This window comes from Anolis sagrei, chromosome 2 (genome assembly GCF_037176765.1).
Source record: "Anolis sagrei isolate rAnoSag1 chromosome 2, rAnoSag1.mat, whole genome shotgun sequence".
NCBI classification, from domain to species: domain Eukaryota; kingdom Metazoa; phylum Chordata; class Lepidosauria; order Squamata; family Dactyloidae; genus Anolis; species Anolis sagrei.
Genome location: NC_090022.1, coordinates 305,922 through 329,010, shown reverse-complemented (window position 1 = coordinate 329,010; position 23,089 = coordinate 305,922). Strand labels below are relative to the sequence as shown.

The 23,089-nt window shown below is 46.3% G+C and overlaps 1 protein-coding gene across 2 annotated transcripts in view; it reads left to right on the top strand.

Moving 5' to 3' along the window:
• Nucleotides 1-18,633, top strand: part of LOC132766262 (zinc finger protein 135-like) — a 457,616-nt gene extending 438,983 nt beyond the window's left edge. The window contains exons 1-2 of one of the 2 annotated variants that reach the window (XM_067464911.1): nt 9,499-9,573; nt 15,319-18,633. In XM_067464911.1, coding sequence (XP_067321012.1) covers nt 15,487-16,812 — 1,326 coding nt within the window. In that variant the 5' untranslated portion in view covers nt 9,499-9,573; nt 15,319-15,486 and the 3' untranslated portion in view covers nt 16,813-18,633. Of the gene's footprint in view, nt 9,574-11,647; nt 11,831-15,318 lie in introns of those variants that run through there. The other variant, XM_067464908.1, reaches the window with a different exon arrangement.
• The last annotated feature ends 4,456 nt before the right edge of the window (nt 18,634-23,089 follow it).

Here is a 23,089-nt window from a genome sequence, read left to right as displayed (position 1 = left end):
TACAACTCTCAAACTCAAGGTCAATGCCCACCAAAACCTTCTAGTGTTTTCTGTTGGTCTTGGAAGTCCTGTGTGCCAAGTTTGGTTCAATTCCATCGTTAGTGGAGTTCAGAATGCCCTTTGATTGTAGGTGAACTATAAATCCCAGCAACTACAACTCCCAAATGACAAAATCATAATTTTTGGTCACTCCTTGTGTTCTGAGATGTTTTGTTGCCAAATTTGGTGTGATTTCGTTCATTGTTTCTTTTGTTTTTAAGGTACTCATTAGGCACAGAGCATTTTTATATATATAGATTGGGGATGGATTCAGAAGAGGAAAAGGGAGGGAGGAGGATTATTATTATTATTATTATTATTATTATTATTATTAACTTTATTTGCACCCCGCTAACATCTCCCGAAGGACTTGGTGCAGCTTACAAAGGCCAAGGCCCTCAATAACAATGATGAAAAGAATGAATAATGGAAAGAAGGACGAATGGAAGAAAACAGTCCTTTCATACCTCCATTTCTTGACATTTTCAACATGAGACATGAAAGCCAAAGAGGATAATCCTTGTCCAATACTGAACAGCTACATTGATTTTGTTAGCTTGAATCATAGAATCCTAGAATCAAAGAGTTGGAAGAGACCTCATGGGCCATCATCCAGTCCAACCCCATTCTGCCAAGAAGCAGGAAAATCACATTCAAAGCACCCCTGACAGATGGCCACCCAGCCTCTGTTTAAAAGCCTCCAAAGAAGGAGCCTCCACCACACTCCCTCCGGGGCAGAGAGTTCCACTGCTGAACGGCTCTCACAGGAAGTTCTTCCTCATGTTCAGATGGAATCTCCTCTCTTGTAGTTTGTAGTTTGACCCTAACTAAACATGACCATAGGGAGGGTGTCATTCACTCTGATTAATGGGTTTACGCGAATGACCAGTGTAAACTTAAATATTCCTTTATTGATTATTTGATGAATTTCTGGGTCCCCTTTCAGGTCACAAAGGATTCCAGGTCTGGTTCCTGGGCATTCCAAATTAGACCCGGCAAATTAGTGGCGGCAAAAAAAAGCCAATGGGATTTTGGCCTCCATCAATAGGAGCCTAGTGTCTAGATCTAGGGAAGTCATGCTCCCCATGCTCTATTCCGCTTTGGTTAGACCACATCTGGAATATTGTGTCCAATTCTGGGCACCACAATTCAAGAGAGAGATTGACTCTAAGCTGGAATGTGTCCAGAGGAGGGTGACTAAAATGATCCAGGGTCTGGAGAACAAGCCCTATGAGGAGTGGCTTAAGGAGCTGGGCATGTTTAGCCTGAAGAAGAAAAGGCTGAGAGGAGATATGATGAGAGCCATGTATAATAAATATGTGAGAGGAAGCCACAGGGGGGAGGAGGGAGCAAGCTTGTTTTCTGCTTCCTTGCAGACTAGGACACCATGGAACAATGGCTTCAAACTACAAGAGAGGAGATTCCACCTGAACATTAGGAAGAACTTCCTGACTGTGAGAGCCGTTCAGCAGTGGAACTCTCTGCCCCAGAGGGAGTGTGGTGGAGGCTCCTTCTTTGGAAGCTTTTAAGCAGAGGCTGGATGGCCATTTGTCAGGGGTGATTTGAATACAATATTCCTGCTTCTTGGCAGAATGGGGTTGGACTGGATGATGGCCCAGGAGGTCTCTTCCAACTCTAGGATTCTAGGATGCTATGATTCTATGACCCCAATTTTTCTACATTTCCCCAAGGAATCCCAAATTCCCAAATGCGTTGCTTTCCTGCCTGGCAAATTCAAAATTCAAGACACGCTTAGATGTTCATAGAACTGGTCTCTTCTGAACCAAGTCCCCGTTGGGCTGGCCGCTCCCTATGGTTGGGCCAAAGGGTGGTATGCCCATACAGGCACAGCCCAATCGGGACAGCCTCCTCCCTGCCCAGCCTTTTCCGCCCCAGTCCACTTCCCTCTCTTGCTCTCTGTCCTCTGTCACAGGGAAAGGGTTTTCAGCAGGTGAAGGTGATTGAGACAGACACAGGCAGAGCGCAATATTGTCCTGTCCCGTCCCCCCCACGTTGCTTAACATATACATGAAGTTGCCGGGGGAGATAATCGGGAGTTTCCATCTCTGGGAGGGTAGAGACTTTGGGCCAGGGAGATGTCAGGATTAATTCAGTTACATATGTGTTTTTCAATGTGTTTCTATGTATCACAAAGATGGATGCCACTGTTAATTGGAAATACTCTGCAAGATTGTTTACACTTTGAGGCCGTGATTAAGTGAACTTGAAAATGTGAGATAAGACAGGTTCTGCTGAGAACAGAAGGGAGTTACCAGTCTCAGCAGGAGAAGATAAGCAAATGTGCAGAGGCTTTCGGTTTTGTCTAAGTTTCCTGTTTGTAGGTCGCTGTAGTAAGACGTGTGTTTGATGTACTTAGTAAAACTTAGTTTATTTTGTAACTCAAAGCCTGCAGAGTCCTTATTTTTGCAACTCAGTGTCTGTGTGATCTGGCATTCCTTTCGCTGGCAACCATCAACACTCTGACAGGAGAGACCATCCAGGTAGTGTGGGGGAGAAGAAGATGTGGTCAAATTTATCAACCCAGGGAGAAGCGCAATAAAGTTCTTGTGACTCTGAGGAAGGATAGCTTAAGACAGACCCCCCTGGGCTTAAGGTTCTGCTGTTAAACGCTAGATCGGTCAATGGTAAAGCAACAGTTATCCTGGAAGAAAAGGCCAATCTTGCCTGCATTACTGAAACCTGGTTGGATATGCTGGGGTGTGTATGTGTGTGTGTTTAATCTCACCCAGCTTTGTCCACCGGGTTTCGGGTGCATCAGGAGGCCAGGCCTGGGGGACGGGGAGGTAGGGTTGTGGTAGTCTATCATGAATCCATCCCTCTGACCAGATGCCCCATTCCGCAGTCTGCTGGGTTTGAATGTGTCCACTTGAAGGTGGGTAACTGGGACAGTTTGCTTGTGTACCGATCATTCTGCAACACAGCAGTCTCTCTGCCTGAGCTTGCAGAGGTGGTCTCTAGCGTGGTGATGGTCTCTCAGCGACTGGTAATGCTGGGGGTCTTCAATATCCATGCAGAGGCCACCTTATCTGGCACAGCTCAGGACTTCATGGTTGCCATGACGACCATGGGACTGTCCCAAATGATATCTGGACCCACTCATCAAGCGGGACACACAGCAGACCTAGTGTTTGTAGTGAATTGAAATGATGTCGGTATGGAAGAGCAAAAAATTCTTCCATTGCCATGGACTGACCACCATCTGATCAGTGTTAGATTGACAGTTGCCTTCAAGCTTTGCAGGGACCTACAAAGATGGTCCGCCCCAGGAGACTTATGGATCCAGAAGGACTCCTGATGCCTCTTGGGGATCTTTCTGTCATGTTGACTGATGATCCTGTCGAAACCCTGGTTGATCTCTATAACAGGGCGTTAGACACGATTGCCCCCAAGCGTCCCCTCCCGTTGCGCAGTTAATCTGACTCCTTGGTTTTCTGAGGAGTCGGCATTGATGAAGTGTGCAAGGAGACTAGAGTGTCGGTTTCTGTATTTTGGGTTATGTAGTAGATTTCCAAAATGTGATTTAATGCTGTAAGCATGTGTATGAAATAATGTTCAGCAGGGATAGTGTTAAGTGCGTTAGTTCCTGCTTCCTGTATGGGATGTATAATGCCTTGTATGGAATGTGAATAGGCGTGTTCCACTGAGTATGAAGTATGGGCTATGATTTTCGGATTATGTGATTTTAATGTGTATATTAATATGTTTTTACTGCCACGATTTAATGTCTGTTGGAGGTGCTTTGAATGTGATTGTGCTGCTTCTTGGAAGGGCGTTGGACCAGATGGCTCACGAGGTCTCTTCCAACTCAATGAATATATGATTCTATGGAAAGATGGCCATGTTTAGGATGCCTCTGTTTAGGAGCCTCCAAGGACAAGTCTACATACGGAACCCGAAACACGGCAGCACTGCCCAAAACACGAATCAAGGAACATGAAAGCCATTTCAGACTAATTCAACCTGAGGAGTCAGCCATAGCAGAGCACCTGATGAACCAACCTGGACACAGCATATTATTTGAGAAGACAGCCACTCTCACAACCACCATGTCAGGCGACACAGAGAAGCCACTGACATCCACAAGAAACATGTGGACAATGTCAACACAAAGGAGGAAACTATGAAAATGAACAAAATCTGGCTACAAATATTTAGAAAATCAGGACAGGCTAATCAAGGTGACCAATTGCACCATTTGGACTTGCCTCAAACAGACAAGAGTTCTTTCTCCCACCCTGGACATTCCACAGATATATAAACATCACTTGCTTAGTTTCCAACAGACCTCACAACCTCTGAGGATGCCTGCTATAGATGTGGGTGAAACGTCAGAAGAGTCTGCTCCATAGCTTGGGGGTCCTCCTGGGCTCAGTGCTGTCACTTGATGCTCAGGTGTCGGCGGTGCCCGAGAGGGTCTTTGTACAATTAAAACTTCTGCGCCAGCAGCTGCCATATCTCGTGTAGTCTGACTTGGCCAGGGTGGTCCACGCCTTGGTTACATCCAGATTGGACTACTGCAACGCGCTCTACGTGGGGCTGCCCTTGAAGATGGCCCGGAAATTCCAACTAGTACAATGGGTGGCCCCTCATATCCAGGTTTGCACGAGCCCAGTCCAGCCCTTCTTAATTGCCTAGGCCCATTTCTGAAATCTTGGCCCTAATAGTATGCACGAAGAACAGGCGGTATTATTTTTTATATATATGTATCATTTTGACAATTTTATGGTGATGTTGTTTTGATAATTCTATGTTTATGTTGTTTATTTGGTATGTTTTGGTGTTTGTTACTTGAGTCCTTTTGGGGAGTTAGAGTGGTATATAAATACAATTTTATTATTATTTGAAACACAACAAGATGAGTCCACAGCAGACAAGATCACTCTGCTGGCTGTTGTACTGGATCACACGTCGGACCCTTCCCAAGTGTCTAGGACTGTGTGATGTATCGGCGAATAATGCGTGCAGATCCCAGTAAGGTGGCCTTTTGCACCTGGCAGGTGGTAATTTTGTCAGTGCTGATTGTGTTTAAGTGCAGGACAGGGTCTTTAGGCACTGCACCCAGTGTGCTGATCACCACTGGGACCCCCTTGACTGGCTTGTGCCAGAGTCTTTGTAGTTCAATCCTCATATTGTGTCAGCTTTTCCAGTTGCTTCTCTTCAATCCTGCTGTCACCTGGGATTGCAACATCAACAATCCATACTTTGTTTTTTAACACAATCATGAGCTGAGGAGTCTTGTGCTCCAAAACTCTGTCTGTCTGAATCCGGAAGTCCCAGAGGAGTTTGGTGTGTTCATTTTCTGTAACTTTTTCTGGTTGGTGATCCCATCAGTTCTTTGTCGCAGGCAGATGGTGTTTGTGGCACAACTTCCAATTAATCATACGAGGAACAGTGTTGTGCCTCTGCTTGTAGTCTGTCTATGTGATCTTCTTGCAGCAGCTGAGGATGGGATCTACTACTTCATCTGCTTCCTTGCAGAGTGCACACGTCGGATTTGTCATAGACTTTTCAATTCTGGTTGTGATGGCATTGGCTCTAATGTCTTTGTTGTCATTGTTGTTATTATTGTAGACTAGCCATCATGGAGGAGCCGCAGGATGTTCACAAATTTGCTTGGGCACCCGATGTTTTGGAGGATGGTCCAGAGAGCGCTGCGATTCACTGTGTCAAATGCCTTTGCAAGGTCGATGAATGCCATGTACAGGGGTTGGTTTTCCTCCCTGCCTTTTTCTTGGAGCTGTCGTGCAGAGAAGATCATGCCCACGGTTCCTCTGGAGGGGCGGAAGCCGTTCTGGGATTCTGGGAGGGGGTCTTCTGAGAGGGGCAGAAGGCAGTTTGCAAGGATTCTTACCAGGATTTTCCCAGCAGAGGTTAGAAGGGAGAGAACTCCATAGTTTCCGCAGTCTGTTCTTTCCCCTTTTTTGAAGAGGGTGATGATGGTGGTGGCATCCTTGAAGTCTGCCGGGTTTTTCTTGGTCACCCACACTTTTTCTATGAGCTGGTGGAGTTGGTGTGTCAACTCAGGTCCTCCCTCTTTAAAGATCATAGAATCCTAGAGTTGGAAGAGACCTGGTGGGCCATCCAGTCCAACCCCATTCTGCCAAGAATGAGGAATGTTGCATTCAAATCACCCCTGACAGATGGCCATCCAGCCTCTGCTTAAAAGCTTCCAAAGAAGGAGCCTCCATCACACTCCCTCTGGGGCAGAGAGTTCCACTGCTGAACGGCTCTCACAGTCAGGAAATTCTTCCTCGTGTTCAGATGGAATCTCCTCTCTTGTAGTTTGAAGCCATTGTTCTGCATCCTAGTCTCCAGGGAAGTAGAAAACAAGCTTGCTCCCTCCTCCTCCTCCCTGTGGCTTCCTCTCACATATTTATACAAGGCTATCATATCTCCTCTCAGCCTTCTCTTCTTCAGGCTAAACATGCCCAGCTCCTTAAGCTGCTCCTCATAGGGCTTGTTCTCCAGACCCTTGATCATTTTAGTGGCCCTCCTCTGGACACATTCCAGCTTAGAGTCAATATCTCTCTTGAATTGTGGTGCCCAGAATTGGACACAATATTCCAGATGTGGTCTAACCAAAGCAGAATAGAGCATGGGGAGCATTACTTCCTTAGATCTAGACACTATGCTCCTATTGATGCAGGCCAAAATCCCTTTGGCTTTTTTGAGATTTCATGATGGAAACAGTCTTGGACAGCAATGTTTATTTTATTTCCCGCATTTCTATCCCGTCCTTCTCAACCCCTGAGGGGACCCATTTAAGGTGGAATCGGGTGTCAAACAGGAATGATGTCTTATTATTGCCCCAACTCTATTCTCCATCTTCATCACTATGATACTTCACCTTGTTGATGGGAAGCTTCCCACCAGAGTGGAAATCATCTATCGGACAGATGGCAAGCTATTCAACCTCAGCAGACTGAAAGCCAAAACCAAGGTTACAACAACATCTGTTATAGAACTCCAGTATGCTGATGCATACTGGTGCAGTGGGTTAAAGCCCTGTGCCGGCAGGACTGAAGACCGACAGGTCACAGGTTTGAATCCGGGGAGAGGCGGATGAGCTCCCTCTATCAGCTCCAGCTCCTCATGCGGGGATATGAGAGAAGCCTCCCACAAGGATGATAAAAACATCAAAATCATCAGTGTCCCCTGGGCAACGTCCTTGCAGACGGCCAATTCTCTCACAACAGGACACTCCTGACATGACAAAAAAAGTATGCAGATGACAATGTCGTCTGTGCGCATTCAGAAGAAGACCTACAAGCCACTCTAAACACCTTCGCAGAAGCACACGAGAAGCTTGGCTTGTCACTGAACATCGAGAAAACCAAAGTACTCTTCCAACAGAAGGCACCAGCCATCCCCTCCCCAATGCAAGAGATACAGCTTAAAGGTGTAACATTAGAAAATGTTGACCATTTCCGCTCCTTTGGCAGCCCCCTCTCCACCAAAGTCAACATCGACACCGAAATACAACACCGCCTGAGCTCTGCAAGTGCAGCATTTTCCCGAATGAAGCAGAGAGTGTTTGAGGACCAGGACATCCGTAGGGAGACCAAGGGGCTTGTTTATAGAGCTATTCCCCTCCCAACCCTGCTGTACGCCTGCAAGACGTGGACTGTCTACAGACGCCACACTGGAACGATTCTATCAGCACTGCCTCCGGAAAATCCTGCAAATCTCTTGGGAAGACAGGCGGACAAATGCCAGCGTGCTGGAAGAAGAAGCAAAGACCACCAGCATTGAAGCGATGCTCCTCCGCCATCAACTCCGCTGGGCCGGCCACGTTGTCCAGATGCCCGACCACTGTCTCCCAAAGCAGTTGCTCTACTCCGAACTCAAGAACGGAAAACGGAATGTTGGTGGGCAGGAAAAGAGATTGAAAGACGGGCTCAAAGCCAACCTTAAAAATTCTGGCATAGACACCAAGGGAGAACTGAACGCATCTATCTATCTATCTGAATGCATCTCTCCCTACGAACCCCCCAGGAACCTAAGATCGTCTGGGGAGGCCCTGCTCTCGATCCCGCCTGCTTCACGGGCACGTCTCGCGGGGACGAGAGACAGGGCCTTCTCTGTGGTGGCTCCCCGGCTGTGGAACTCCCTCCCCAGGGATATTAGATCAGCCCCCCCCCCCTCCTGACTTTCCGAAAAAGAGTAAAAACTTGGCTCTTCGAGCAAGCGTTCGGAACCCCGGAGTAAACAGACAAACTAGAGTTGGCAATTGACCCAGTAATGGCCAAGACAATGTAAATGGATGAAGATTTGAACAGAGGACATCGTTTCTTTTTAAATTGGTATTATGCACTGTCGTTTATGTTTAATTGCACTGAATTATTATTATTATTAAACTTTATTTGTCCCCCGCTAGCATCTCCCGAAGGATTCGATGTGGCTTACAAAGGCCAAGGCCTCAAAACACAACACAACAATACAAAACCTGAAGCAAATTAAAACAATTAAAACAATATAAACAAGAAGCAATAAACAATACACTAAGACACAATAGAACTGGGCCGGGCCAAAGTAATGGGTACAGGATTAAAAGTGCTGCTGTGACAGGTGGGATATAAGGCATTATAGGGCAAGTGCAGAGTGCAATGTGCAGCAATCTTAGTTCCAGTGAAGTGCGTCTGGGACTTGGTATTGGAGATTTCCTAATCGGGAAAGGCACATCGGAACAGACAGGTCTTCAAGTTCTTTCTGAAGACTGCCAATGTAGGGGCCTGCCTAAGATCTTTGGGGAGGGTGTTCCAGAGTCGGGGGGCCACCACGGAAAAGGCCCTGTCTTGTGTCCCCACCAAGCGCACTTGCGACGCAGGCGGGATCACAAGCAGGGCCTCTCCCGATGACCGAAGTGAACGCGTGGGTTCGTAGACGGAGATGCGGTCACGCAGGTAGGGTGGTCCCAAACCGTTCAGGGCTTTGTAGGTGAGCACCTGCACCTGGAATTGGTCTCAGAAGATAAAGGGCAGCCAGTGGAGCTCCTGTCCCTTCGTCCCGGGGGCAGGTGGCCCCTCGCCCTCCCTCCTCCTGCCCTCCCTCCCACCCAAAGAGATCGAGACCTTACCTACCTACCTGCCTGCCTGCCTGCCTCTCTCTCTCTCGGCTTCAACGGCCGCTTTCCCTCCTCACGCAACAATGGCGGACGCAGAGGTTCTGGCTGAGACCGGCCGGACAAGAAGCCCCGCCTCCTCCTCCTCCTCTAGCCGGCCCTCGCCGTCCCATTGGCTGAGTGCCTCACGCCCCGCCCTCCGGGGGGCCCCCATTGGCTCTGCAGCTTTGACTGACAGATTGGCAACCCGTCAATCCGAGCCGGAGTGCGTCAGGAAGGCAGGCAGAGCAGCCAATGGCGGCCTCCGGTGGGCGGGGCGTCCCGGGCTCAGCCAATGGGAGAGCGCAGAAGGCGGGCTTCTTCTTCTTCAGAGCCTGTCCGTCCGCCATTGCTGCCTGAGGCGGAGGCTGAAGGACACGCACGCAGAGAGAGAGAGACAGAGAGAGAGAGAGGTAGGTAGGTAGGTCTGTATCTCGATCTGTCTCGCCTGGGGGAGAGAAGCGGGCGCGGCCGGCCTCCTTCCTTCCTTCCCTGGAGAGAGAAGGGCGAGGCCTCACTGGAGGCCCAGGCCCCACTCCTGCCCCGTTTCCCAGCATGCCCCGCGGGCCCTCCCCCCTCCCTCGGCCTTCCTTCCCTCCCTCCTCCCTCCCTCCCTTCCTTCCTTCCTTCCTTCCCTTCCCTTCCTTCCTTCCTTCCTTCCTTCCTTCCTTCCTTCCTTCCTTCCTTCCTTCCTTCCCAGCTCTCCCTGCCTGGCTCGGGGCTGGTGTTCCCCGCTGATAGTCTTCTACTTATGGGCTCCATTGGCCCTCTACATTGAACCTCTTGCGGGGCAGGAAGGCAGTTCCAACTGGCCCCCCCCCCTTCTTATGCTCATAACACACTTTATAGACATATAATGTTTATAATATAATCTAATGCAATATCTATCTATCTATCTATATGCATACACATGCACAGTTACATACACACATATATGCATATACACACACATATAGACATAGAATCCTAGAGTGGGAAGAGACCTGGTAGGCCATCCATCCAGTCCAGCCCCATTCTGCCAAGAAGCAGGAATATTGCATTCAAAGCACCCCTGACAAATGGCCATCCAGCCTCTGTTTCAAAGCTTCCAAGGAAGGAGCCTCTACCACACTCTGGGGCAGAGAGTTCCACTGCTGAACGGCTCTCACAGTCAGGAAGTTCATCCTAGAGTGTGAAGAGACCTCCTGGGCCATCATCCAGTCCAACCCCATTCTGCCAAGAAGCAGGAATATTGCATTCAAAGCACCCCTGACAGATGGCCATCCAGCCAGTGCTTAAAAGCCTCCAAAGAAGGAGCCTCCACCACACTCCCTCCGGGGCAGAGAGTTCCACTGCTGAACGGCTCTCACAGTCAGGAAGTTCTTCCTCAAGTTCAGGTGGAATCTCCTCTCTTGTAGTTTGAAGCCATTGTTCCCTTTCGTCCTAGTCTCCAAGGAAGCAGAAAGGAAGCTTGCTCCCTCCTCCTCCCTGTGGCTCCCTCTCACATATTTATTATACCTGGCCCTCATCATGTCTCCTCTCAGCCTTCTCTTCTTCAGGCTAAACATGCCCTGCAGCTCCTCAAGCCGCTCCTCATAGGGCTTGTTCTCCAGACCCTTGATCTGCTCCCTCCTCCTCCCTGTGGCTTCCTCTCACATATCTATACATGGCCCTCATCATGTCTCCTCTCAGCCTTCTCTTCTTCAGGCTAAACATGCCCGGCTGCTTAAGCCGCTCCTCATAGGGCTTGTTCTCCAGACCCTTGATCATTTCAGTCGCCCTCCTCTGGACACATTCCAGCTTAGAGTCAGCATCTCTCTTGAATTGTGGTGCCCAGAATTGGACACAATATTCCAGGTAAAGTGGTCTAACCAAAGCAGAAGAGAGCATGGGGAGCAGGACTTCCCTGTACCTAGACACTAGGCTCCTCTTGATGCAGGTCAAAATCCCATTGGTTTTTTTTTTTTTTTTTGGTTTTTTTTGCCACCACATCACATTTCTGGCTCATGTTTAACTTCCTGTCCACGAGGACTCCGAGATCTTTTTCACACGTCCTGCTTTCAAGCCAGGCATTGTCCCCCATTCTGTCTCTATTTCCCAGTTGTCAATCATTCTTGTTGCCATAATCTTGGTTTTATTTTTTTATGTTTAGCTGCAACCCAGCTTTTGCGCTTTCTTCTTTCACCTTGACTAGAAGGCTCCTCAGCTCCTCGCTTTCGGCCATCAAAGTGGTGTCATCTGCATATCTAAGGTTGTTCATGATTCTTCCAGCAGTTTTCACCCCAACCTTGCATTCGTCAAGCCCCGCATGTGTCGCATGATGTGTTCTGCATACAAGTGGAATAGGTTGGGGGAGAGTATACAACCCCGCCGGACGCCTTTTCCAAATCATCTGTCAGGGGTGATTTGAATGCAATATTCCTGCTCTTGGCAGAATGGGGTTGGACTGGATGGCCCATGAGGTCTCTTCCAACTCTTTAATTCCAGGATTCCATGATTCTATCTTCTGTCAATGAGGGACCAGTCTGTTGTTCCATGGTCAGTTCTTCCTGTTGCTACCTGGTCCTGCCTTTCTCCATTCTCCAGCATCCGGATATTGGCAATCTGGTCTCTCGTTCCCCTGCCTTTTCTGAACCCAGCTTGTGCATCTGGCAACTCTCGCTCCATGTCTTGCTGGAGTCTTCCTTGCAGGTATTATAATTATATATTTTATATTACATGTAATATTACTAATAATATTACAGTATAATGGTATAGTACAATATAGTAATATATAATACTGATATTGTGCTATGCTAATAATATTTGTGTATATGTGTGCTCATATACACACATACACACAATATACATATACACATCTAAACACACAAATATACGTATACACACATATATACATGCACACACATCTATACACACACACACATATATATACACACACACACATACATAAACACATTTATACATAGACTGTGCCACAGCAATGCGTGGCAGGGAACGGTTAGTAATAGTAATAATAATACGGTATTATAATTATATATTGTATACTACATGTAATATTACTAAGAGTATTACAGTATAATGGTATAGTACAATACAGTAATATATAATACTGATATTGTGCTATGCTAATAATATTTGTGTATATGTGTGTATATGTGTGTGGCCCTTCCAGACGATCTTAGTGGTCTTGATGGTTCGTAGGGGAGAATACGTTGGGAGAGGTAAACAGGGCCGGAGTCGTTTAGGGCTTTATAGATTAACACCAGCACTTTGAATTGTGCTCGGAAGCTAATCGGCAGCCAGTGGAGCTGGTGTAGCAGCGGAGTGGTGTGCTCCCTGTACCCAGCCCCGTTAGTAATCTGGCTGCCGCGCATTGGGCTTGCGGCAGCTTCCGGGCAGTCTTCAGAGGCAACCCCACGTAGAGAGCGTTGCAGTAGTCTAAGCGGGATGTAACCAAAGCGGGTATTACCATGGCCAAGTCAGCCTTCCCAAGGTACGGGCGCAGCTGGCGCACAAGTTTTAATGGTGCGAATGCTCCCCTGACCACCGCTGAGACCTGGGGTTCCAGGCTCAGCGATGAATCCAGGATCACTCCCAGACTGCGTACCTGTGCTTTTAGGGGGAGTGTGACCCCGTCCAGCACAGGCTGTAACCCCATACCCTGTTTGGCCTTACGACTGACCAGGAGGACCTCTGTCTTGTCTGGATTTAGTTTCAATCTGTTGTCCCTCATCCAGTCCGTCACAGCGGCCAAGCACCGGTTCAGGACTTCAACAGCCTCCTTAGTAGCAGGTGGGAAGGAGTGATAGAGTTGGACATCATCTGCATACAGATGACATTCAAGCCAACATTCATGAGCATTGCTATCTAAGTATTACTCCTATTTTGTTCAGCTACAAAATGCCTTGAGTTCATATTATCTTTTCATCTCCTGCAATTTAGATTGTAATCTAACACATCTGGGGAAAGTTGAATTGAGGAAGCCGATATACAGGGTGAGGCAGCATAACTTCCTTTTTAAAATGCGCGCCATTCAGTCGGTTGAAGACATAGCAGAGCGCTAGTGGTCTCGTTTGAGAGGCGGGAGGATAAAGTTTTGTCCCAACACAGTCCAGTCGCCATCCTGCGTTGGAACTGTGAGGAGTGTGCTTTTGCCGTTGTTCCGTGTCCTAATCTCCAGGGAAGCAGAAAACAAGCTTGCTCCCTCCTCCTCCCTGTGGCTTCCTCTCACATATTTATACATGGCTCTCATCATGTCTCCTCTCAGCCTTCTCTTCTTCAGGCTAAACATGCCCAGCTCCTTAAGCCGCTCCTCATAGGGCTTGTTCTCCAGACCCTTGATCATTTTGGCCACCCTCCTCTGGACACATTTGAAGACCAACATCCAGGAGGAAAGTGCCAACGTAATGCCTGCAATGCTGGCAAGAGTAATGACAAACGCCAGAAATCGGTTTACTCAGTGTATGGAGAATGGGGGACGTCACCTACCTAATTTGATCTTCAAAACTACGTAAAACAAAACTTTAGGTATGCGCCTACATTATTAAAAAAATCTGATTCATACAATGGGTTTTATTAAGTTTTGAAAAAAGGAAGTTATGCTGCCTCACCCTGTAGTATAAAGCAGGCAGTTTTCTTGGTAAGACAGTATTTGGCTCGGGTAAAACAGAGTGAGAAATCGGCTCCTTGCCCGGCCTACCATAAAACAATGCTGCTTCATGTTGAGTATCACTTATCTGCATTTCCAAAACCTGAAAATACTCATAAATCATCCACAGGGGTGTTGAGGTAGAAATACCTTTGTCTTGTGATGTCTCCATGTGCACAGACTTCGTTTCATGCACAAGATTATTATAAATATTGTTTCTAAAAAGTAGGTACATTCAAGCTACCGTATTTTCTGATCTATAAGACGACTTTTTAAACCTGGAAAATCCTCTCAGAAGTCAGGTGTTGTCTTATATGCCGGTATAAAAGTTGGGATACCTTATATGAGTCTACACTGACCATAGTTTGAGTCTACACTAACCAGACTATAGTTGTTGTTTTTGTTATGTGCCTTCAAGTTGTTTCAGGTTTAGGGAACCTCTTTCGCTTAATTTTCTTATCAAGATGGATTCAAAGGGGATTTGGCTTTGTCTCCATCTGAGAGAGAGTGTCTTGTCTAATGTCTCACATTGGGCTCAAGATTCAAACCATTACACCACGCTTTCTGAATACTTTCCCTCTTTTTCCTGCCTGCCTTTCTTCCTTTTCTCCTTGCCTCCTCCCGCTCTCCATTTTGGAGAGAGCAAGAATGGGGTGGAGAGGGTTCCCTCCGTTTTGGAGGAAAATAGGGAGAGGAAAACAAAGCAAAGGACAGTTAGCGCAAGAACGGGTGCAGAGGATCCCTCCATTTGGGAGAGACAGAGGAAAGCAATGCAATGGAGGGTTCTGGAGGAAGAACGGAGTACACAGGATTTCTTCATTTTGCAGTGAGATAGAGAGCAAAGCAAAGGAGGGTTAAAGAGCAAGAAGGGGTGGTGAATGGCAATGGTGTGAATGGCAATGGTGGTGTCAGGAGTCAATTTCTGAAGGCATGAAGACATCACAAATTCCCTCCATGACATCCTGACTGAATCATCCTGACTGAATCAATTCTCTCTGTGATATTCTGAAGCCAGCAGAGGCTTTCATATTATGAAACTGAGAAGAGGGAGAGATGGGCAGGAAAGGTGTATAAAAGGAAGTGATGGTGGGAAAAAGTCAGGAGTGTCTTTTTTGCTGCAGAGATACAAGCAATATATCCATTTCAAAGCAAGCCGGCTTGTGAGTGGTTATTTACTATTGCTATTTAGATCTTACAGTTTGACAGGTGGGGATCGACCCAATGAATTCAGTGTGATGTTTCAGTATTGGAAGCAGTTCTCCTTCCTCTTCTATCATTCATTCTTTTCTGTCTCCCACTGTCCCCCGCCCTCCCTTCTTTTCTTCCTTCTTTCTGGATTCATCCCCTTGTTTTTTGAGAATCAGTGGTTACCTTTACTAGGGGGGTTTTTTGTATGTGCTTGAGACCTTGATGCTTGCATTTCTTGATATTTCCATTTTCAACATGACCCATGAATGGTAAAAGGGGAAATCTTGGAGGTAAATAAGGTTTCCGGCTTTCATCCTTAATCTTTTCCTTCTTTTTTGACCAGGGAAATGAGGATTCTGTGGAGCCACTTCTTGGATGCAGCGAGGAAGCCAATAGAACAGGAAGACACAATCCTCTCAAGGTGATAATCTTGCTGAATTCAGATAAAAAGGAAGGAAGGAAGAAGAGTCAAGTATCTGTATTGCAATTAGGCACCAATATCACTGTTAACATGAAGGAGGAGGCATTTAAATGCCTGGTGTGTGGCAAGAGTTTCACTCGGAGGATTCACCTGCAGCAACACGAAAGGACTCACACTGGGGAGAAGCCTTACGAATGCCTGGAGTGCGGAAAGAGCTTTGCTCAGAGTGGGACTCTACATTCACATCAAAGGACCCACACTGGGGAGAAGCCCTATACATGCCTGGAGTGTGGACAGAGCTTTGCTCGTAGTACAGTTCTGCATAGACATCAAAGGATTCATACTGGGGAGAAACCTTATACATGCCGGGAGTGTGGACAGAGCTTCTCTCAGAGTTCAGGTCTACATTCACATCAAAGGACTCACAGTGGGGAGAAACCCTATACATGCCCGGAGTGTGGACAGAGCTTTGCTGATAGTACAGTTCTACGTTCACATCAAAGGATTCATACTGGGGAGAAACCCTATCCATGCCTGGAGTGTGGGCAGAGCTTCATTCAGAGGGGGCATCTACGTAGGCATCAAAGGACTCACACTGGGGAGAAACCCTATCCATGCCTGGAGTGTGGAAAGAGCTTCACTCAGAAGGGACATCTAAATTCACACAAAAGGATTCACACTGGGGAAAAACCCTATAAATGCTCGGAGTGTGAGCAGAGCTTCACTCATAGTTCAAATCTACGTTCACACCAACGAACCCACACTGGGGAAAAACCCTATACATGCTTAGAGTGTGGACAGAGCTTCACTTATAGTACAGGTCTCCGTTTGCATCAAAAGATTCATACTGGGGAAAAACCATATACCTGCCTGGAGTGCGGACAAAGCTTCAGTCTTAATTCAGGCCTACGTTCACATCAGATGACTCACACTGGGGAGAAACCCTATACGTGCCAGGAGTGTGGACAGAGCTTCACTAAGAATTCAAATCTACGTTCACATGAAAGGACTCACGCTGTGGAAAAACCCTATAAATGCCTGGAGTGTGGAAAGAGTTTCACTCAGAGTGGAAATCTGCGTTCACATCAAAGGACTCACACAGGAGAGAAACCCTATACGTGCCTGCAGTGTGGACAGAGCTTCACTGACAATTCAGGTCTATATAGACATAAACGCATTCACACTGGGGTGAAACCTTATACTTGCCTGGAGTGTGGACAGAGCTTCACTCGTAGTTCAAGTCTACTTAGTCATCAGTGGACTCACTCTGGGGAGAAACCCAATACATGCCACGAGTGTGGAAAGAGCTTCACAGACAGTGGAAATTTACATAAGCATCAAAGGACTCACACTGGGGAGAAACCCTATAAATACATGGCATGTGGAAAGAGCTTCTCTGAGAGTTCAAGTCTATAGACATGGAGTTCACATTGGAAAGAACAGTGGTATTTAACCCCATAGAGATTCTCCAAGCCAGAGTTTTCCAAACTTTTCATGTAGGTGACATACTTTTGCAGCACAATAATTCAGTTTGACTAGCAAACCAGAGGTTAAGACAACCTCATATAACATTTTCAATATATATTATATAGTGCAATATCATAATATAGAGAGATAAGTTTCATATGGTCTTTACATTTTAACTTGCGTATTGTCACGTTGCCAGGGCTCTGCCAATATTTAGGCAGAGATGAACCAAACTCCCAGTTTGTGTTAAACAATTTAATTAAAACAGCACTTACTTTCTGGATGTTTTAATAGTCCAAAACATAAAACACAAGGATAACACTCAGCCACAGAATATAAAACAAAAACAGCAAACACTGTTGCAGGTTCAAGATAACTCTGTAGTCAAAAGGTCCAGTCCAGTGGTCAGATGCTGAGAGTTCAATAAACTCAAGAGGACCAGGAGTCTATACTGTAGTCAAAAGTCAGTCCAAAGATTCAAGGTTCCAGGATTCCAAGGAGACAGGTCAGGACACCGAAAATCCACAAACCTGGGGGAAAACCAGCAGCATCTACCACCAAAATAAGACAAATACTTTTCTCCCGAAGATCAGTCCCAAGGTTTGCTCCTTATATCCAGAAAATTTCTGTAAATGCCAAAACACAAATTTTGCAAGCTTGGTAGTTGATTAAATGTCCTTCGACTAGTATCTGGCCCCTTGGAGTGCCTCTGGTGTTGCCGCAAGAAGGTCCTCCATTGTGCATCATGTGGCAGGGCTCAGGTTGCATTGCAGCAGGTGGTCAGTGGTTTGCTCTTCTCCACACTCGCATGTCGAGGATTCGCCTGTGTGGCCCCATTTCTTGAGATTGGCTCTGCATCTCGTGGGGCCAGAGCGCAGTCTGTTCAGCGCCTTCCAAGTCGCCCCGTCTTCTGTGTGCCCAGGGGGGAGTATCTTTCTACTAATCTCCTATGCTAGTTATTTGTTATGTATGTAATTGTGTTTGCTTACTATATTGTACGTATATGATTTAGTATGCAGTTTCCCTTAACTCTGTGTTGTTTGAGGTTGTGGGAGGGACTGCAGACCATGTGTCCAGATCTGGGACTATTCAGACTAAGACTCCATTTTAGAAGCCAGTTTTGTACCGTATGGTGTGTGTGTCAGAGTTTTACCCTTCAGAAGCAGTACAGTTTAGAAGTTACTCAGTGTCAGTATGCTGCAGGGTATAGTCAGTCTTTGTTGAGTCAATGTTCAGTAGTGTATTAGAACGAAGAGAGTGTTAGTCTGCATGCAACAATGCAATTGGACAATGATTTTAATAAGGAGATGTCCAAGATTTCATTTTTACAGGCTGTATTGTTTTTAGATCACATTCTAAATGTTTTAATTGTATTTATAATTGTTTTAACTGTATCTTTATGATGGTTATGGCATCGAATCGCTGCCGACTGTGAACTGCCTTGAGTTGCCTTTGGCTGAGAAAGGCGATATACAAATGCGGTAAATAAGTAAATAAATAAATAAGAGATTAAAACAGAATGCTTTAGAGAACGAGTTGTTTAAATTATTTATTATTTACAGTTTTGAAGGCAACTGTATGTGAACACCTGTTTTTCATCTGTTAATGATTATACTCAGTAAACCTCTAAACTTCTATAAATCCCTAAACGACTGTTAATGATTATACTGAGTACTTCTAAACTTCTATAAATCCCTAAACGACTCCGGCCCAGTTTACCTGTCCGAGCGGATTCTCCCCTATGAACCATCAAGGTTGCCTTGCTCTCGTTCCCACCTCCTTCGCAATCGCGTCTGGTGGAGACGAGGGACAGGGCCTTCTCGGTGGTGGCCCCTCGGCTTTGGAACTCTCTCCTGTTGGAGATTAGATCTGCCCCTTTCCTCCTGACTTTCAGAAAGCTGGTAAAATCTTGGCTTTGGAACATAGCATTTACAGAATGATAATTGAGTCAATAACCGCTGACCACACTGACGGATGGTGATGAATTTGTGATTTTACTCTGATGACCTGGCTTTTGTAATTGTATAATCTGTATTTTAATGTATTTTATGTATTAATGTATTATTATGCTATTACGTTTATTCTATGTGTGTCTGAATTTTCTGCTGTTAGCCAGCCTGAGTCCCTCTTCGGAGGTCGAGAAGACCGGGTTATAAAAGCTCTAAATAAATAAATAAATAAATGTCAGATACTATCTGCGCATGTGCGGGAAGGTTGATTCTCTACTATATATACTGGAGCGATTGAGACTTGAAGGCGTGACAGCCCTTTGTAAGCTGTTCACCCTATTTTTGCAAAACAGTAAAGGCCTGGAAATCGATCTGCTATCTCCATTCTCTTCCTTCCTGATGCACTCGAATGAATCGGGTAACGTCTGCCGCAACACTTTGACTATTGACTCTGGAGGTCAGAGTTTCAATCTGTTCAGCTAGGGAATCTCGGGTCTGACCTTGGCCCAGGCACACTCTCTCAGCCTTACAAGCCGGCCATCGGCAACCAATCTGCTTAATTAATTAACAAATCTATGGCTAACTCTTAAAAGGCTTTGCTGCTTCGTGGTTGATAGCAAGCTCTTATTTATTTATTATTTACAGTTTTGAAGGCAACTGTATGTTTTTCATCTGTTAATGATTATACTGAGTAAACTTCTATAAATCCATAAACGACTCCGGCCCAGTTTACCTGTCTGAACGGATTCTCCCGTATGAACCATCAAGGTTGTTAGGATCTTCTGGAGGGGCCCTGCTCTCGTTCCCACCTCCCACGCCTTCAAGTCTCAATCGCTCCAGTATATATAGTAGAGAATCAACCTTCCCGCACATGCGCAGATAGTATCTGACATTTATTTATTTATTTATCAACTGCCTCACTCAGGGCAGAAGCAGCATGGCTCTCAGTTCCCTTTTTATTGCTTAGATCTTATGACCCTGTCTCCCAAAGTTCACATGGCCAAAAATGATATCTTACCTGACATTAACAAAGCCAACATCTTGAAATATGTGGGTCTGCCACACTCAAAATGGCCATATTTTTCTCCTTTTGCTGTTTGACTTCTAATGTTCCTGCCTAACAACCCAGCGGAAGTTTGAAATCTTGCAGGGTGTAGCGAGGGAGAGGGCCTCCTCGGTGGTGGCCCCTTCCCCAGCTCTGGAATTCTCTTCCTATGGAGATCAGGATGGCACGCACTCCATCCATGTACCTAAAAACATGGATGTTCTGCTGTGCCTCTGATTAGGCAGTTTACCAGATAATTTGGGTCATAGAGGATGGAGCAACGGCACCCCCTTGTGGCTGGACCCAACCTTCCATGGCATTGAAACAACACACCTCCTTTCTGTTCTGTCTGTCTGTCTGTCTGAGTCCTCTCTATCCCAGTGTTTCTCAACCCTCCTAATGCCGCGACCCCTTAATACAGTTCCTCATGTTGTGGTGACGCCCAACCTTAAAATTATTTTCGTTGCTACTTCAAAACTGTAATTTTGCTACTGTTATGGCTCGTTGCGTAAATATCTGATATGCAGAATGTATTTTCATTTACTGGACCAAATGTGGCACAAATACCTGGTGAGGTTGCGGGGTGGTGGGGTGGTGGTGGTGATGTATTGATTTTGTCATTTGGGAGTTGTCGTTGCTGGGATTTATAGTTCACGTACAATCAAAGAGCATTCTGAACTCCACCAATGATGGAATTGAACTAAACATGACACACAGAACTCCCATGACCAAGAGAAAATACGAGAAGGGTTTGGTGGGCATTGACCTTGAGTTTTGGAGTTGTAGTTCATCTAAATCCAGAGAGCACTGTGGACTCAAACAATGATGGATCTGGACCAAACTTGGCACAGATCCTCAATATTTCCAAATGTGAACACTGGTGGAGTTTGGGAGAAATAGAGCTTGACATTTGGGAGTTGTAGTTGCTGGGATTTATAGTTCACCTACAATCAAAGAGCATTCTGAACTCCACCAATGATGGAATTGAACTAAACATGACACACAGAACTCCCATGACCAAGAGAAAATACGAGAAGGGTTTGGTGGGCATTGACCTTGAGTTTTGGAGTTGTAGTTCATCTAAATCCAGAGAGCACTGTGGACTCAAACAATGATGGATCTGGACCAAACTTGGCACAGATCCTCAATATATCCAAATGTGAACACTGGTGGAGTTTGGGAGAAATAGAGCTTGACATTTGGGAGTTGTAGTTGCTGGGATTTATAGTCCACCTACAATCCAAGAGGATTCTGAACCCCACCAACAATAGAATTGGGCCAAACTTTCTACACAGAACCCTCCATGACCAACAGAAAATACTGTGTTTTCTGATGGTCTTTGGCGACCCCTCTGACACCCCTTCGCGACCCCTCTGACACCCCTTCGCGACCCCTCCAGGGGTCCCGACCCCCAGGTTGAGAATCGCTGCTCTATACAAAGCGGCACTGACTGCTTGTTGTGTATGTGTGCTGTGATTCACCCTGAGTCCCCTTTGGGGTGAGAAGAGCAGAATATAAATAAAGTATGATGGTGATTATTATTATTATTATTATTATTATTATTATTATTATTATTATTATTATTCTGGTCGCTCTCCAAAGCTCTGGATGCTCTTGCTGCCTATTACAGGGGAAACCAGAGTCCCTAATCTGTCTAAAACACAGACATGTGCTTTTCACCTTAAGAACAGGCAAGAATCAGGAGCTCGGAGGATGACCTGGGAAGGAATCCCACTGGAGCATTGCAGCGCACCCAAATACCTGGGAGTGACCCTGGACCGTGCTCTGACCTACAAGAAGCACTGCCTGAACATCAAGCAAAAAGTGGGCGCTAGAAACAATATCATACGAAAGCTGACTGGCACAACCTGGGGATCACAACCAGACACAGTGAAGACATCTGCCCTTGCGCTATGCTACTCTGCTGCTGAGTATGCATGCCCAGTGTGGAACACATCTCACCACGCTAAAACAGTGGATGTGGCTCTTCATGAGACATGCCGCATTATCACGGGGTGTCTGCGCCCTACACCACTGGAGAAATTACACTCCTTAGCCGGTATTGCACCACCTGACATCCGCCGGGAAGTAGCAGCCAATAGTGAAAGGACCAAGGCAGAGACATCTCCAGCTCATCCCTTGTTTAGATATCAGCCAGCACGTCAACGACTTACATCAAGAAATAGTATTCTAAGATCTACAGAGAAACTCGCTGGAACACCCCAGCAAGCGAGAGTCCAAAAGTGGCAGGCTCAAACCCAGCACCTCAATCAATGGCTGAGACCGGATGAGCGGCTTTCCGCTGGGCAAGCAGAAGACTGGGTGGCCCGGAAGGCGCTGAAAAGGCGGCACTCTGGCATCACAAGGTGAAGGGCCAACCTTAAGAAACGGGGCCACAAAATGGGGTCCACGACAGGCGGGTGCGAAGAAGAGCAAACTGATGCATCAGCCAGGCTACAAGGCTTTAAATATTGATATATAAATATTGATGGCTTTGAGAGTATATAGACAGTCCAGGTGGTTACAGTGATGAGATTATTCCCTTACGAAATAGTACCTGTGTGACTTCCGTTTGTGTATTCCTTCCGCCTTCCCTTCACAAAAGGCTTTTATAATATTACTCCTAAAAACGGACTCCTGGAAGTGACCCTACAATCCTCAACCGGATGCTGCAATCCCGTCTATTCTGCACATTAAAACCTCTTTACGACTAACTGTACCACCCGAGCTCCTCGATACCAGCTAACTGCAGGAGCCACCCCAGCTAACTGAACTGCCACCTCTAACTGCCGTTCTTGACTCCGCCCATCTCTCGTGCCTCAGCACCTGCTCACTCGCATCTGGCCAATCAGGCCGCTCCTATGCAAATAGCTCCTTCCCCGGCTCTGCTGCACGATGAGAGCCACAAAAGGGCTGCCTAACTTCCCAGTTTTCAAAATGGTGCTCACATACTAACCCTTCGAGGTAGGTCACATACCAATTTTCCCACGTAAGTCAGATCCGTCACACTATCCCATATCAATTTTTTTCATTTGCAGTTGGAAAAAGTCCCAATTTATGTCTTCGAAGGCTTTTTCATGCATCTAAAGCTATCAAGGCCAATTCTTTCTGATTATTAGCCTCAAAATATTCAATTATAGCCATAATTTTATATGTTTTTAAGTGTTTATGAGAGAAATCCGGGACTGTGGCGCAGCTGAGTGGGAGTCACCTGCATCTTCGGAGTTGGCAG